The sequence below is a fragment of the Caloenas nicobarica genome, chromosome 1 (genome assembly GCF_036013445.1).
Source record: "Caloenas nicobarica isolate bCalNic1 chromosome 1, bCalNic1.hap1, whole genome shotgun sequence".
NCBI classification, from domain to species: Eukaryota; Metazoa; Chordata; class Aves; order Columbiformes; family Columbidae; genus Caloenas; species Caloenas nicobarica.
The window spans coordinates 67398633-67415531 of record NC_088245.1 but is presented as its reverse complement, the minus strand read 5'-3'; the positions used below and the strand labels follow the sequence as shown (position 1 = coordinate 67415531).

Below are 16899 nucleotides of genomic sequence, written 5' to 3'. Positions count from 1 at the left end.
TACAACAGCAAGTATTAGCATGTCATTTCTCTCTCAGAAAACCCCCCTGAAATATTGAACCTAGATAAGCTCACTGTAGGTCTGAAGAATTCTCCTTTTATTTATTAAAAAAATGAAAGTTTTAGGCAGTTTGCTCAGTTAACTCGTTCATGGAATAATGGTTAATAAGGCTTTACTCTAAGGAGAGAGCTGTAACATGGGACAAACACACAGCCAGATCTGATCTCTGACTCAAAGTTCAGGACATTAACCTCAGCATTACTGATGATAACCTCAGATACTTTATCTATAAGTTATGTATTAAATCTTCAGTCACTTTGGATGGTATTATTGATAAGTAATCTCAATTTTAAAGTTGTTAACCTTGATATGAGGAGGGAGAAGAAGCATTCTGCCTTGTAATATAGAGGAGAGTGGTCTCCATACAGATTGTGGGGCTTTCTTGGCTCACTCACGAGGTGCGTGGCAGCTTTCGGCGTCAATCCTGAAGGGTACAAAAGACTCATTCTCTCTTTTCTAGCTTTCTCAAACTTGTTTACTTTGGAAGCTGCAGCATGGAATGGAATTTCTGGTGGGCCACGAACATTGTAGTAGGCAAACGGGAATCTATAACTCTTGCGACCCCCACTCCTCCCACCCCACATTTTTTGTAAACGGAAACCTAGAGTGTATTGTAACATGTAGATGATGTGATAAGTCAACGTAGGGTAGAAAACTACCAAACTTAGTGACTCATTCCTAGAAAGTTATTAGTGATACGTACCAGTCGAATAACCAGGCTCAGTGGGGTGTTTTTTGCTTGTTTGTTTGGTTTTGTTTTCATAATTCCCTTGGTACACCTTGGGGATATGTATGTTTCTTTTCATTTGAGTTTTGCTTTAAACTTTGTCTGTTACTGCTTTTCTTTGATAGCTTGCCTTTGTCTAACTGGCAAAAGTTTCATACTAGTTTCTGGAATACCTTGGAAGTCAAATGAGTAAATTTCTATTACTGGATTATGAGCTGAACAGAAGTGTCAGTTAAACAGAATAGATCTTCAGATCCAAACCAAAAATTGAGGTGAAGCATTTATAACAAGGTAAATGTATTCTGCTTTTTGGCTTGCCTTTTATTATCCTGAAATGCCAGGTAAGTTAGAGGCATTAAGGCAAGCATAGTGATATTGAAACATAAAACAGGAAGTAATCCTTCCCTAGAGGTGGGTAGGATGCAAGCCTCAGACTCCATATCTGGGCTTTAACGAAGCGTAACTTACAGAAGAATGCCGCTTTCTTCTAAACCTGGTGAAAACGTGCAAGATGGTTTAGACATGCGAGTTGTTCTCAGATACCTAAGAATATAATAATTTTTTTGCTGGTTGTTTTGAATTCCTTCCTCAGTGCAGTATAAGGAAAGAAGACTTCTTTATTTTCTAAGACCTCAAATCATAGCTTTGTATGGAAAACGTCACCTTTCTCTGTTCATCTTTCTACAAAACATTTTCTCTATTTTTTTCCCTCCAGTGTTCTGAGGATTCTAAACACAATGATGAGCCACCTCAAGAAGATGAAGGGTTTATGGGTATGTCACCTCTCCTCCAAGCCCACCATGCCATGGAGAGAATGGAAGAATTTGTGTGTAAGGTAAGAGCATGTGGAAACAGCTGAAGTAGTTTCAGTAGTTTTTCTAAGAAAATTCAGAGGGCTATACCTGCAGCAACTGCACTACTAATGTGAGGGAGAGCAGATACACATGAGCATCTCTTGTTATAACTAGTAATGCTACACCTTCTCAGGATCTCAGTCTGTCATAAATGAATAAATTGTAAAGCATGGAACAATAGAGACTACAAATGAGACTGTAAATATGATCAGGCAAATGAGGAGTCTCTCTTGAGAAACACCTGTTAGTGCAAAGCAGAATAAAAGCCTTCAGCTTCCAGTGTTTCTGGTTCAAGGCACTTTCATTTATAAGATCATTTTTTTCCTCAGGTTTCTTCAGTCTTGCAAATATTTTGTTTTTTCAGCACCATTTGCATGCATTGTAGAATAAGCTTTGTCTGTTACTTGAAAAGAAAACAAGGCTGTATTAAAACTGTATCTAAGTAAATCCATTGTAAACTTCGTAATTGCTGACCTGGCTCAATTTTTGTTACTTTTTAAAGCCATGGGTCTGTATCAGTCTCTGGCCCTCCTTTCTTGGTGAAAGGAGTACTGCCCCTTTATATGCTTGTTCGTGCTGGTTTTATGAACTATTCTTTGTTTTTGCAGAGGGGCCCTAGTTATTTGGTGATCTTTTCTGTGTGGGTTGTTTTGGGGTTCTTTTAATTTCTTGTTGGGTTTTTTGTTTGCTGGTTTGGTTTTGGTGGTGGTTTTTGTTTTATTTTTTTGTTTTGTTTGTGTGTGTGTGGTGGGTTTTTTTCCCTAAACTATTAATCTTTGCCCCTTTTTAGATGTTCTGTAGGGTGGATTGTGTAAAATGAATTCCTTCCTGCTGTTTCTACCTCAATTCAAATTTTTGGTTCATGAAGTAAACCAGTTAATTTTCTCATTAAATATATTTAAGAATCTAGTCTTCAACTGGGTTGGTAATTTTGATTAGTTTTGTTTTGCTTCCATGAAGGAGTGTGGAGAATTGATTTAAAAACTCTGGGCTCTTGTTGAAACTGGAATAAGAATGTAGTTTTTTTAAACTTAGTGTTTCAGGATTCTTCACACTTGCTCCTGTGTTACTAGCCAGACGACAAACCCAAGGAATACTGCAGACACAGCCCCGGTACATAAAGCAATTCCCTGGTGCCCTCTGCTTGGCAGTGCTGCTTCTGAAGCCAAACTGAAGACTACACGTATCTTATGTTACTGAAGCAGCGCTAAGAAATCCTGTGCACACTTTTTTCATTTGGGACCAGCTGCAAGAATTAGACGTGTACACATACGCGCGCTCTCTCTTTAAAGAAGAAATCTGATGGAATTGAGCGTGATGGATCTGTTGCCTTAACTGATCTCTCCCTATTTGTTTTGGGAGTGTGGGAGCTTTTTTTATTCCAACCTGGAGAAGGGACTGGCCACTTCTCACAGGATTCTTGCCACTTCATGCTTTCTGGCCCATATTAGTGCTGATGGGTGTAGCTTTTTTGCTAGACTGCCCCAAATGCTAGCAAATATATAGTCAGATTGGCTTGTGGTTAGAAGAACAGACTTTTACTTATTTATTGGAGAGAACTAGGTGTTGGCTTTTTCAATTAAATGGAAAGGATGATTTGTGAAAACAACAGAACATGGAAATGAATTAAAAGCTCTCCCTTTGTTAGCAGTGAGGAAGCCCAATAGCTTACCTGTTCAATGAAATACTGAAGTATTTCTTTCTCTGCTGGTGCAGCTCAACTTCATAATGATACGGTTCTGAATAGGGAACAGTGACTTAATTGCATTTCAGGTGTAAAGCCTTTTCCCCAAGGAGCTCCCATCAGCCCTTTACTGTACTCATAGATTACTCCAACGCTTTTACTAATACAGTTTTTCTAACTTTTGCCATAGATCAGAGGAGCTCAGTTCCCTGCATTTAACTATAGTCTTCTAACTTCTAGGTATGGGAGGGCCGATGGAGAGTCATTCCCCATGATGTTCTGCCTGACTGGCTAAAGGACAACGACTACCTGTTGCATGGACACAGACCACCCATGCCTTCCTTCCGGGCTTGTTTCAAGAGTATCTTCAGAATACATACAGAGACTGGTAACATCTGGACACACCTTCTAGGTATTTTCCATTTGTTCTATGCTAATTGGTTTGATTGTTCTCTTTCATTGAGAGCAAGATAGAATGGGGTGGTCAGCATTACCATTCCATTAGTAACCTATTAAATTAACAGGTTGGTGTCCCTCTCCTAATTTTATCCCACCAGGGCTGGATGGGACTTCATTAATCCAGGCATTCAATACAAGGGAATGAATTGGAAATTTCCAAATTGTTAATAAATTACCATTAGATATTCTTTATTCCCAAGTCTGTAGATGTTAATTGAGATCATTTCTTGCTACAGGAACACACTTAAGTTGCACTTTGAGTGATTTTCAACTTGCAAGGAGCATTGAAGGGAAAAGATTTCTCTGAACTATGCCTTTCTCTTTTTATGTTTTGCAACAGATTTTTTTTTTCATTGTTCTAGAATGTCCAACGGGTTGTAGGGCATCTTGCAAAACAATTAAAACTAGAGAGTCCACGCAAGTCTGTATTGCATCAGTTTGAGATAGAAATGGGATTGGAATGCATAACTGAAGTAGGGCAGTACTTCATTCTGCATGTGTGCTGCTGGTTTTAATGCAGCTCCTGTGTTTAGTGCTCCTGTACATTAAAGTCCTGCTTTTAGAAAGAAAAGCTTTCAGTATGCATGTACTTGACACCGTTCTGCCTTTTTTTCAGGATGTGTGTTCTTCCTTTGTTTGGGAATCTTCTACATGTTTCGGCCAAACATGTCCTTTGTAGCACCTGTGCAGGAGAAAGTGGTTGTTGGATTGTTCTTCTTGGGAGCCATACTCTGCCTCTCCTTCTCATGGCTCTTTCACACAGTTTATTGCCACTCAGAAGGTGTTTCCCGGCTCTTCTCCAAGTAAGTGCCTGGAGGACAGGGGTAGGCCAAATAAGAAGCAGGTGGGAAAACAGAGTTGGAATTTGTGCCTGAGCCCAAGTGCAGGAGTTGTTGATTGCATGACTGCATGTACTTTGGAACAGAGTTCAGCAGAGATTTAATGCAGCTTCTTCTAATTATTGTTTGTTTCAGCATGAGCTTTTTGTGCTGTCATTTTAGTCTTAAAACACCTTCATTTTTTGCTGTTTGGCAGGCGTCTGCATGCATCTTGCTGCTGCAAGTAATATACCTAGAGCTGAGTTGCAGGACTTTGAATTTTTAATGCAACTGTCACTTCTTGTCATTTCAACTGTTCTTAGTAACTTTGAATCTTAAACTTATGCAAGACAGCTCCACAATGTATCAGGATGTCTTGGTCTTCTGGTTTTTACTATGTGTTCTTTTTTTGGCTGGCTGCTAAATATCTTCCGTTTCCGAAGATTACTCAACCTAGGGTTGTGTAATCTGCAAGACCACCTCTAAAGTAACCCATCAATTAAAAATTCCCTACTGAAAACTAAACTACATCTTTTGTAGGAGCATTTTGTCAGGGTGTGGTAAAAAGCAATGCCTGTAGAAATCCTTTTTCTTTACTAGTGTACAGAAAAAACAGCGTAGTTGAAAAATTGTGACAGTATTCCCCAGTGATCACTTAAGCTGTTGCCTAACTAACCCATACTTGTCAGATACTAAAGTGTTTGTGTTGGCTGTGCTCTCGCAACATACTGTGTGCCATTTTTTGTGTTCAGAGGACTCATGCTGGTTTTTTTTCCTCATCTGAAGCTCAAATCTGAGTTTTCTTCAAAAACTTTTGGTCTAATGGCTGCTGTATGTATTGCCGATGACTGTCCAAAAATGGCCTTACTAACTGGCTGTCAAGGTAACCTCTGTCGCTGTAGGAGGGTTTTGGTGGAACAGTTGCCATCAGGAAGTAAATTGCAATAGTGATAACAACTTCATTTTGTACTGAGAAGTAGATAATTGGTCTACTGAAGAAGAGAGTGTTGGTATGAGGACTTCTAAAGCTTTGCATTTCTTACAAAACTGATTTTTGTTTCCTTCTAGGCTGGACTATTCTGGTATTGCGCTTCTCATAATGGGCAGCTTTGTACCATGGCTGTACTACTCCTTCTATTGCAACCCTCAGCCTTGCTTCATCTACTTGATTGTGATTTGTGTCCTGGGCATTGCAGCCATAATTGTCTCACAATGGGACATGTTTGCAACCCCTGAATACCGGGGTGTAAGGGCAGGTAAGACCTGAAGTTAATAGTTTTGCTTCTTGACTGCTTTTCCTCCTTCCCACTTGGAAAAACTATCTCAGGAAGACTTAGGAGAGCTTAATTTTATAGAGAGCTAATATTATTGAATTGGGAGCTTGATGGGTTTTCTTTCAGCATTAATTATAGCCAACTGGATGCACAGATAAGGGCTAGTGTGAGTCCTGGAAGTGCATTCCTGAAATGGACAGTAACACATGCAGTAGGATAGGTGTTGCAAAGTATTTCTAGCTATAGCTAGAAGCTTTTCTCTCTCAAAAAAATGACTGACTGCTTGGTGTGTGTGTATGTGTATATTCCATCTACTGTTTGTCTTAGTTTTGTAGTACTAGGCACAGACACTAGCAAATCGTCGAATGATTGAATTAATCTGAATGGTTTGCCTAGATAAAACACATATTTAAGAAAAAGAGCCTAGTTTTTTCTCTTCACGTGATCAAAAAGAACAAAGACAGATTTAGTTTCACATTCTGAGGTAGGAAAAAAGAGAAAGCATTAGGGGGCAGCTGTGGAATCTGAACACAGCTGGGTTGAATAGTAGTATTTCTTGTTACTTAACCTGCACATGCTGTCTACAGAAAACCTAGATTTCCTGGACAAGCTATGGGTGCGCCTTCAAGAGTTCAGCCTTCCAAACTGGATGGGACATGATTTTTCCCCCCACGCACACTTTTTTGACAAGATTTCTGTACTTGCTGCTAAAATCTAAATGAATAAACCATGTTCTCGTATATGGCAGATCAGATGAGCCTCAGATGCTACTTTTCTGTTTCCTAGGACTACTTGTACAGTGTATGATAAATCTCTTTGTCTCTCCTTGTCTTGCTCTTGTTGAGAGATTATGGTAAAGTGAGCCGTAGTTTGTGTAGTCTCAGTGCCCTCTACAGTCCAAGAAGTGTAACTGGCTTAATGTACATTAAAGCTGGCAGACATGATCATTAAATGAAATACTCCAGTATCTGCTGGAATGTATAACTGAGTAGCTTCTGGTATATGAAGGAAGTCTGTGCATTCTTTAAACTTCCTCTCCAATAAAGGTCTTCTGGGGACCTCCAGCTTCAGGAATTGTCCCCTTTCTGGTGCTTGGGCAAATACTGAATTTTCCTTCTGTAGCTTTTGTGTTTTCATTGTCTCCCTTTACCACCAGTGCATTCAAGTCTGACTCTTCCACATTTTCTTTACCTCCCAGGAGTATTTCTAGGTCTGGGTCTTAGTGGGGTTATTCCCACCCTGCACTTTGTCATCTCTGAGGGGCTCCTGAAAGCAGCCACAATGGGGCAGATAGGCTGGCTGGCACTCATGGCATGCCTGTACATCACTGGTGCTGCACTATATGCTGCCCGCATCCCGGAGAGATTCTTCCCTGGCAAGTGTGACATCTGGGTGAGTCTACAGAATGACTATGTGAGGAGACCAATGTGAAAGCTGGTTCCCCTTGAGGCTGGAGGATGTTGTGTCAGTGTTTTCTTACTGCAGGTATCAAACTCCTGCACCAGAAGCGTAGGTCTTAAGGGGCCAAACAACTGTGGCCTCTCTGAGCCTGGCTTATCTGGTGCCTCTCTTGTTGAGTTAGCACAAGCTGGCTGGTCTGAGGTAGCTGCTGGTGTGCAAACGCACCCCAGCACATGTACTAGATAGCTTTGATAGGCAGGTAAGCGACTTTGCGAACCTTTTTATGTGTACGTGTGTTGAAGGTCCTGCAAACACCTATCTTACCTTGCTTCTGTGCAGAATAGTGCATGGTTATTTCTCGCGTGTTCAGTGTGTTCTCTGGGATCTTTATCATGTCTGACTCCTCATCTTGTGCAGCCAGTGAAAGTGTTGGATGGAGGTGGTAGGCTTTGGAGGGATCTATGGCCCAGAAGAAGGGAAGGTGGGCTGAGCGAGGGGGTAGGTGGAGGAAACTTGGTATGAGGGAAAAGATCACAAACACTGGAGAGGAGAAATATGTGGGGAAGGTGTAAAGAAATTGGGTGGAGCAAGAGTAGAGGTGAGAGGGAGGTGGACCACTGGGATAGTTTAAGGTCTCTAAAGAAGATCAGAAATGAAAATGAGGCCTGGATTGTTTGAGTGGCTTTTGCACAGCATCAGTTTGCTAGGTTTGTTTAAATGGCTAAATGAAGCCTTGTCGCGATAATGAGCAAGGCTCCAAAAGCACTGCTGTACCGCCAGCTCTTTTCCAAGCTTCCTGTGGAGCCTGCAGATACACATTTGTAGAAATTTTTCAAGGGTGTTATTCATATTGGTTATGGCTTCCTTCAAACAAGAGCATGCTTTGTCATATAGCTCCCTCATGGTTTTCATTCTGCTGGACTATAATCAATAGCATCCTGGGCATTCATTCAGAACATCTGGTTGTTTCTAGGTTTTCTGTTTCTCTGTGGCAGAAAAATAGAATAATAACATTCTGAAAATCCACTTGGTAAAACTTTATGCCTGTGACCAGAGAAAAAGTTTTACCTGTTAGATGTGTGAGAGAGCCTTTTATTAATAAGCCACCAGCGTGTGTTGTGGAGGAACTAATTTTAGAAGTGTCCTGCTTAAGCCTTTTGCCCAAAGCTCTGAAATTACTGTTGTCCCTTGACAAAGATGCGCTATAGTGTTTATGTAGCATATTTGTTGATTGACCAGCTGGTTAAGATAACTGAAGGAACAGGTAGCTGGGGGGGTGTGTGGAGAATTTAATTATTTTGCTGGTGATAGGAGAGGGATGGGCTTTTGATATACAACTTGAAGAACTTTGCAGCTTGTGGGTTGAGGCACTGCTACGTGTTACTGTGTACTTCAGCTGAATGTGTGGCTTTTTTGAAGACAGGGGATCACTAGAACCCAAAGCCCCCGACTGAACAGAAATGTTTTCTTTTCTGCAGTTCCACTCCCATCAGCTGTTTCACGTCTTTGTAGTGGCTGGCGCTTTCGTGCACTTCCACGGGGTTTCGAACCTCCAGGAGTTCCGTTTCACGGTCGGAGGAGGCTGCACAGAGGAAGATGGGATGCAGTAAGACCAGCCTTCAGCCCAAGATCGTAACCAAAACAGTGCCGCGAGCGCGGCTGAAGCATACAGGCTAGTGAAATGAATACCTAAGAAGAATCCAAGTTTCAGCTGATGAGGCGTGGAGCTTCACGGGGATTCTGACTAACCAAGATAAATTCTATACCTCAAGCAATGGAATGAATCAATTTGAAGACCAGGAAATTCTGAAACCCTAATTTATTCTTGGGATCTACAGATTGAGCTACAGAGGACGCTTTCCAAATCGGCTTCTGTTCAATGCCATATTTATTTGTAGAATCGGGGAGGGATAGCTTAGCATTTCCTTTTTTTTAAAAAAAGAAAAAAATCAAGGTTAAATTTATATCCTCTTGGAGGGTTTGGGAATTGATTTTAGATGCTCTTTTGGGAGAAAAACAAATTGTAAATAAGATTTCTAACTTTCTGTTTAAATAAAATTTATATAAATGTTTTAAACAATGGGTGAGGGGAAAAGGGTTTTTGTAAAGAATGCAACATGCAAGTACCACACACTGTTTCAATTTTGCACAAAATAAATGATTGCAGGAGGACCAGGTAAAATTCCCAGGAGTGAAGCATGTTGGCCCTGCAGATTGTCCTGGTGGCCACCATGCCCTGGGCAATGTGGGGTCCTGGCCAGCACTTGGAGTAGGTTTTGTACGTGCACACAAGGGTTGTGAAGGCTGGATTAATCACATTGTCATCCAGGTCACAGTGTCAGCAAGTTTACTTACTCAAGTAATTCGAAAGACACATCTGTGCCCTGCCCAAGCGTGTGGGACAGCTGCCTTCCAAGCTTGTGTGGCCTGTGTAGTTTTGGATAGCGGATCTGACGGTGAGTTTTTTGATTTTCATCATATGAGTTGGAGTGTGATGGGATAACTGCACATGAAACAGCAAACAGTCTGACTCCATCAGTGCCTGCCTGTACCCAGAGGCCTGCATTGAGCAGATGGTTGCCGTGTGCGGGCCTGCGCTGTTTGGCCTGAGCAAAGGATGGTGATGCCTTTGTCAAAAGATAGTTGAGCATGTGAGGGGAAACAGAGGTGGGGTTGAGATGAACTGGAAAGAGGAAGCTGTGTGCTCCAGGACTTGGAGTTAACAGTTACTGCAGACCTCAAGCACATTACCTTCTCATGCATCAGGCTCCATAGGCCAAGGGAGTTTGCAGGTTTTTCTTTTTAAGAGGGAAAATCTATGATCAGCCCAATGCAGTTCCATTTTTTTTTTTTCTTTCTTTTCCTTAGGTCTGCTTCCCATCTGTGCTTTAGCAATGGGACTGCTGGTATTTCTGAAACCTAAAACTAAGTGTTCAGTTGGACTGCTGCGGAGCAGATGCACCTACTATATATGGGGGAGCATATACCCTTCTCTTGTGTAATTGATGTAGCTTGATCTTTGGAGCCCAGTCAGAAGCCAGACTGAAGGAGAATCTTTGGAGTTGCGTTATGAAACTTGAACGTTTTGTTTGTTATGGCACAGGTATTGCTTGGAGTGTTTAGTTGGAAACTCAGAGCAATTACCTCTCTCACAGATGAGTTAAACAGCTCATAAAATGCTGTGTTTCACAAGGAAGGAAGGTAAAGGGTGGGAGTTTTTGTTTTATGGGTGGTTTTTGGTTGAGTGGGTTTTTTTTTGTTTTTGAGACTCCTGCAAGTTTGAATTTTCATCCTTCAGGAGAAAAATGTGGATTGCAATGATCTTCCCATTACCTGGATATCATGGGGAGTTCCTTTGCCTAATGGAGTCAAGTAAAAGCAGAATGCCTTCCAAAAGTTGACTGGATATTAAGGCTTCACCCCTTGACTGGAGTCTTTGTAAAGCCTCTGAGAGCGATGTCAGCTGCAGAAAGAGGTGCTGCAGTAGAGCCTGCGAGCTTAATGGGATATGTTCTCAGTAGGATCCCTACACTGGATGCCTGTAGGGCCAGAAGTTGTTTATCACAGGTCTGTGTGGTACTAGAGTGAAGTAAAGAGCAGTATTAACTTGGATGTAAGGGCTAATAGCACTGGCATGCCTGACAAAGAGTTGCCTGGCAGGAAACACACTGGCGTCTGAGGAGAACGTGGCACATATCAGAATCAGAGTTGTCCATCTGGCGCTTTGGGATGCCTCTGTAACAGTACCAGCGGATGGGGCGGTCTCCATCCTGGGTCGTCCCGCGTTCACTCCTTGAAGGGAGTCCTGGTCCTACACAGCACAGAACTATTACAAAAACACAGTGCTCCACCTGCTATTCTTAACCCAGTCAGTCTCTCTGTTTGAGAAGTTTGTGTGTTCCACTCAAAGCAACCTAGCTGTGCACTTTTCTGTAGCTCTTGCTGAGAACTCTTCCCAGGTTGGCACCTGAATGCCTTACTCTCAGCAGTCAGAGGCTTGCTTGCTCTGTGTGCAGGTTATTGCCATAGAATAGTTAGGACCTACAGCTTCTTTCCTTCCCTATTAAATAGTGGCCTTGTTCAGTATATTTCTTTTTAAAAATTGCTTACTGTTGAAAGCAATGAAGCACATTCTGGGGTTTTGATGGTTGGGGACTCTGGTGATGGTTCCATATAAGATGGGATCTTATTACTTGCTGTATTCTTAACTTCTGCTAATAAAAGAACCAAATGGAATATTGTCTAGTTTGGGTCTTTCTGTGCTGTGTGTGAAGCTTGAAAGAGTCACTCTCCCTTTCCTTCCCAACGCTTGCAGGCAACACTTCATAGGTAAAAGGTTTCTGCTGGTGCAGAAACCAAACTGATGCCTGAAGGCTTCTTTATGTACAGCTGAACCGATGCTTGCTCTGTCTCCTCAGGCAAAAGCCTGAGGAATGGGAGGTTCATGCACCTGAAACATTAGTTCTGCTGCATGGCATCCTCTTAATGTCTATAATTCATGTCAAGCTTGTGCCTGGTCTTACCATGAGATGTCAATACTCTTTAACATATATAAACATCGCAGCAAACAGGTGTCCATGGGCTGCGCTGCCCCTCAGTGCTGATCTCGAGGGAAATTTGTTTTTCTGAAGTCCAGACTTTTGTTTGATGCCCACTGGAGTTGCCAGTTGTAGCACGTGGCAGATAGTGGTGTGGGGGAAGGAGGTGGTGTTGGGTGTGTCTGGTGCCACCACTTCGTGAAGCTGCTCATCGTAAGAATTCCACTGACATACAATTATTCTGAACTTGCAGAGAATGAAAAGCCTGGGACAACTTTTATATCATCACATTTCTTCTTGGTTGTGACCTCTGCCATATTTTAAAAGTAACTTGAGGAGAAAATGAGATTGGTGTTACTACTAAATTTCATCCCTTGCATTGGAAAGCTTAGCTGAACCCATGCTGTAGAGTGAGGACATAAAGCTGTGGGGTGGTCTTGGGGCTGGGTACCTGCTGTCAGGTCTTTCCATCCCCCAAGTCTCCATCAGAACCCAGGCTAAACATAATTTCAAAGGTTCTCTATTTTTGTATGTTTAGAGACACTGATTTTTTTTCAGTGGCTTAGTTTTCCACTCTTGCAGATTTTAGAGCAGACTGCATGTGTACTGTCCTGTCCCCTCAATCCAAGGTTTAAAAGGGTTTTCTCTTGCTGCTGCAGGCTGGGTGCCAGGGGGGTAACAGGCAGATAAGGGAAAGGAACAAACTGGCCAAGGAGTCTGGCTGGTTGGAGAGTGGTGGAAGGAGCAGAAACTGTGTTTTATGGACAGGATTGGAAAGCCAAAGGTGAAGCACACGTGGATGAGAGCTTGTGAGGAGGAAAATGGGCAGGAGGGATTGAAGGTGCAAAGAACAAGAGCTGAGGAGGAAAGAGGGTGGGTGCTGGGTGCCTTGGTTGATGTGAGCAAATTTTTAGGTGAGTTGAGATTGAGAAGAGACATTCAGGAGACCTGGACTTAAATTCCTGATGGAGAGGAAATGCCTCCCAGCCTGTACTCAAGTAAGGGATTGATTGTCTTTTCCTGGTATGCAGGCTTAGGGGTGGGAAGGAATAGAGTTTGGCTGGGGGGGGAGGGGGGCTGGTGCTGAGCAGAACAGCCTGGTGCCTGGACTGGAGTGTTTGGTCCTTCATGGTTGTTCCTTGGCTGTCAGCAAACATCTGTGAATTGCCAGGGCAAGATATACCTAATCCTGCTCTTGTGTTGGCTCACACTGAGTCTGGGCATCTACAGCTCTGCTGTTCATCAGTCACTTGACTCAAGATATGTGTTTTGCGGTGCCTTGTAAGAGAGTCAGCTCCAATAAATGACCTGTGACAGCTTGAGGTCTCAGGATGGATTTTTTTTTTTTTTTTCTTTTTAAAAATGCAAAGCAAATTCAAGGAGCATGGAGAACTTTGGCATCAGATTACACATGAATTATACTAAAAGAAGCTGCCACGTTTGAACATGAATTGAGTTTATTTTGTTTTCAGGAAGCAGAGTGATACTTAAAAGCTGCCTGGGCGGGCTGAAGTTGTATGTCCTACTTCTGCTGTGTGTAGTTGTGGCCACACTTTGCCCTCTCCCAAGAATCACTCGCTTTGTTCATTGCCAAGGGTAAACTTATCCTGAATAGGGATTAAAGTGCTGCAATCAGGGTGAATGTCTAAGGTCATTGACTAACTCTTTAAAGAGCTGGAAATAAATGAAGCATATGATTAGGACAGAGGAGCTGAGTTTGGTTTAGTTGAAGCTATTAGAGGCTTCCCTGCAAAACTGTGGTTTTTTTTTTTTCCTTTTTTCCCCCTCCTTGCCTCCTGTGTGGCATCAAGCAATTTGTTGGAACCAGACTCTCCTGCTGGTCAGTGCTTCTATGTTTGTCTGGAGTGCCCAAGCTGAAATTCTTCAGGCTGATTTCCAGGAGTACTGAGCATTGATGTGCTTTGAATGAAGTTCCCTAAAAAGATCAGCTCATTGGAGAGGATGTGTGTTAATTCCTAGGTACATATTGCTCTTTATGAAGAAGAAACACTGGCCTTGAGCTCATGGCAAGGTCAAGCATGTCACACTGGATCATCTTCACGTACTTTGACAATGTGCAATATAGGAGAAGCACATGAAGAAACCCTCCACCTGTCCAGCATCACCCGGCTAGCACTTTAGTTTGGCCGCAGAGGAACTGGTTCCTTCTTCACTATCTTTTAGAAGAGCATGTTACAACAGGACAAGGGGTGATGATTTTAAATTAAAGAGTGGAGATTCAGGCTAGACATAAGGATGAAATTTTTTACAATGAGGGTGGTGAAACCCTGGCCCATGTTGCCCAGTGAGGTGGTAGATGCCCCATCCCTGGAGACATTCAAGGCCGGGCTGGACGGGGCTCTGAGCAACCTGATCTAGTTGAAGATGCCCCTGCTCATGGCAGGGGGGTTGGACTAGATGACCTTCGAAGGTCCCTTCCAAACTATTCTATGATTCGATGATTTTGTTCACTCTCAGGCAGGTAGGCTTCTTGGGAGGGATGGTGGGATGCGAGCCTGGCGCTCCTGCATGCCTGCTCGGTCTTAGTTCTGGCATTTCTGGGAGCTTCACTTTTGCTCTTCTCTCCTCTAGTGTAATTCTTGTTTGAACAACAAGAGCTATTTCTGTTTCTGAGCTGGGAGATGTTTGCATTGGAGCTTCAAGACGATCTTGTGTTTAAGCAGCTTTGTCTCTGGTAGTGGTACAACTGGGCACAGAGGCTCTTCACAGTTGGCATTAAAATAACATGAACTGGTCTAGTTATAAATGAGATGGGAAAATCATGAGCCTGGCTGGGTTCCCAGAGCAACGAGACGTTTACCTAACAGAAGCAAATGACACCCAAACCCGCTCCAGTAGGTATATTTTGTTTTCATCTCTTACCATGCCGAACCTGTCCATGTGGTTTGAGCTTTGCCTCAGCGCTGTCTGGAGTCAAGCTCCCCTGGACCGATGCAGTTCTCTGCAGCTGACACCAGGCTGTGGGGCAGCTCCCCCCACCTGCAACGGGAGCAGCCGGGGCTGTGAGGCAGCAGCTGCCGCTGGGAAGGAGAAATGGGAAGCCGTCCATCCCGGGAGGGAGCAGCTGCTGCCACCACCTCCCTGTCTGCTGCCAGCCTCCGCGGCCAGCCCGGGGCTCTGCCCTGGCTCTTGCCCAGCTCCCTCATCCCACTGCCCGTGGGGGTGGCCAGGCTGGGTTTGCTGCCTTTGCCAGGGAGCCTCCTGCCAGTTTTGATAGGGATGCTGTGTTCCTCGGAGCTGGGCAGGAGCAGGGTGACAGCAGGCTCCAGCCCCTGCTCGCGGGGTGGCAACTGGCTGTGCGGCACTGAAGAAAGCCACTGCTGGCTGAGATTGAGCCAAGCGCGCGCAGCTTGGGTTTTTGGCTAGCATGTAACATCAGTGTACTCGCTGTTGCCAGCATGGGGGCTTCCCTGGAAATCCGTGTTATGAGACAAGGGGTAAATGGTTTTAAACTGAAAGAGGGGAGATTCAGACTAGACAGAAATTTTTTACAATGAGGGTGGTGAAACCCTGGCCCAGGTTGCCCAGAGAGGTGGTAGATGCCCCATCCCTGGAGACATTCAAGGCCGGGATGGACGGGGCTCTGAGCAACCTGATCTAGTTGAAGATGTCCCTGCTCATGGCAGGGGGTTGGACTAGATGAGCTTTGAAGGTCCCTTCCAACCCAAACTATTCTGTGATTCTACGATTCTCCTTCCCTGCTGCCCATGAGAAACCAGCCCCTGGTGTGATGGCCGGGGGGCAGCAGGGCCTCGGGGAAGCCCGGCAGCCTCCTGCCACCATCCCCACGGCCTCTGCTCAAGGAGGGCTGAGGAAGCACCGGCACACATCCCTGTGCAATGCATGTGCTGCTCCCCATCATGCCGGTGGGAAGGACGGGGGTGGCTGCCTGGCCCCAGTGGAGCAAAATGGGTGTGTACTTACAGGGCTTGGCGCACAGCCCTCTCCCACCAGCAACAGGGGTCTGCTCAGGGAAAGACGGGGTGACAGAGCACCCAAAACGTGAGGCAGTAGCAGGAAGCAAAGCAGGAAGAGCTGATGAAATTCTCTGCTTGGCCCACGAGGTATTTACTGAAGAAACGTGCTCGGTGGCATTCAGGTGGGGCTATTACAGTTTGCATCAGGTGCTGCTGATGAGCTGCATTGCTGCAGCTGATGTCATGGGAGGTAATGACAGCAGCATTTGGCTGGCTGAGTGACAGAAGATGTGAAGGCTCCTTTCAAGTGTGAGCGGAGGTGGCATAAGGGGCCCTGCAGCTGAGGCAGGGCAGAGGTGTGGGGAGCAGCCTGTGTGGAGGGATTTGGGAGCTCCCCCGTATCCAGGGTGGGCAGGAGCAGCAACCCCCTCCAGCGAGGGTCCTGCCAGCAGTGGAGTCACTCAGTGCATGGGAGTTTGATGCTCCTTCCCTGCTTGCTTTTAAAAAATTGCTTTGTGCAGAAGTGCTGCATTTGACTGCCCTCATCCCCCCTCCCCTGCAAGCAGAGGCATGTAAGAGCGCAGGGTTTCCGTGCAGAAGGTACTAGTGGGCTTTGTCAGCAGAAAAAGCATCCTGGAAAATACTCGGAGGAGCTCTAGCCTGAGAGATGCACACAAACCCAAGCAAGACTGTGGTATTGGTTCTTTGCTGTGAGAGAGGAGGGCACCCCCACTCTGTACAGCTCCTCGCTGCGACCGCTGCAGTGCCCAGCCTGGGGTGTGCCAGGCTCTTGCTAAGTGTAGGCTGACTCTGACCAGCCTGCTGAAAAGCTGCTTCTTTTGTGACTGCTCCCAATTGCGAACAGCTGCTGTAAATCCAGGGCTGATTTTTCTGCTATTTTGTAGGATGAAGTCATCCCTGTCTGGTCATACTTGAAGGTGTAGTCATCTGTCTGCTCTGTCCCAAGCCGTGAGTCAAGGGAGGGCACGTGTACGTGGCGCTGTGCAAGGTGTGTGTCCCTGCCCATGGCTCGGACACCCTCAGTGCCCACCACAGTGTTTGGGAGGGGACGGGGTTACCTCAGCCTGCAGCGGGGTGTTTCTGAAGCCTGTGAGGAGTGTAACAGAGAGATTTTTAGGTCACTTC

General features: G+C 44.5%; 1 protein-coding gene across 2 annotated transcripts in view; it reads left to right on the top strand.

Moving 5' to 3' along the window:
• Nucleotides 1-11513, top strand: part of ADIPOR2 (adiponectin receptor 2) — a 48472-nt gene extending 36959 nt beyond the window's left edge. For both annotated transcript variants that reach the window (XM_065646069.1, XM_065646079.1), the window contains exons 3-8: nt 1503-1622; nt 3566-3737; nt 4401-4587; nt 5671-5858; nt 7075-7268; nt 8756-11513. In XM_065646069.1, the coding sequence (XP_065502141.1) occupies nt 1503-1622; nt 3566-3737; nt 4401-4587; nt 5671-5858; nt 7075-7268; nt 8756-8887 (993 nt within the window). In that variant the 3' untranslated portion in view covers nt 8888-11513. The remainder of the gene's footprint in view (nt 1-1502; nt 1623-3565; nt 3738-4400; nt 4588-5670; nt 5859-7074; nt 7269-8755) is intronic.
• The last annotated feature ends 5386 nt before the right edge of the window (nt 11514-16899 follow it).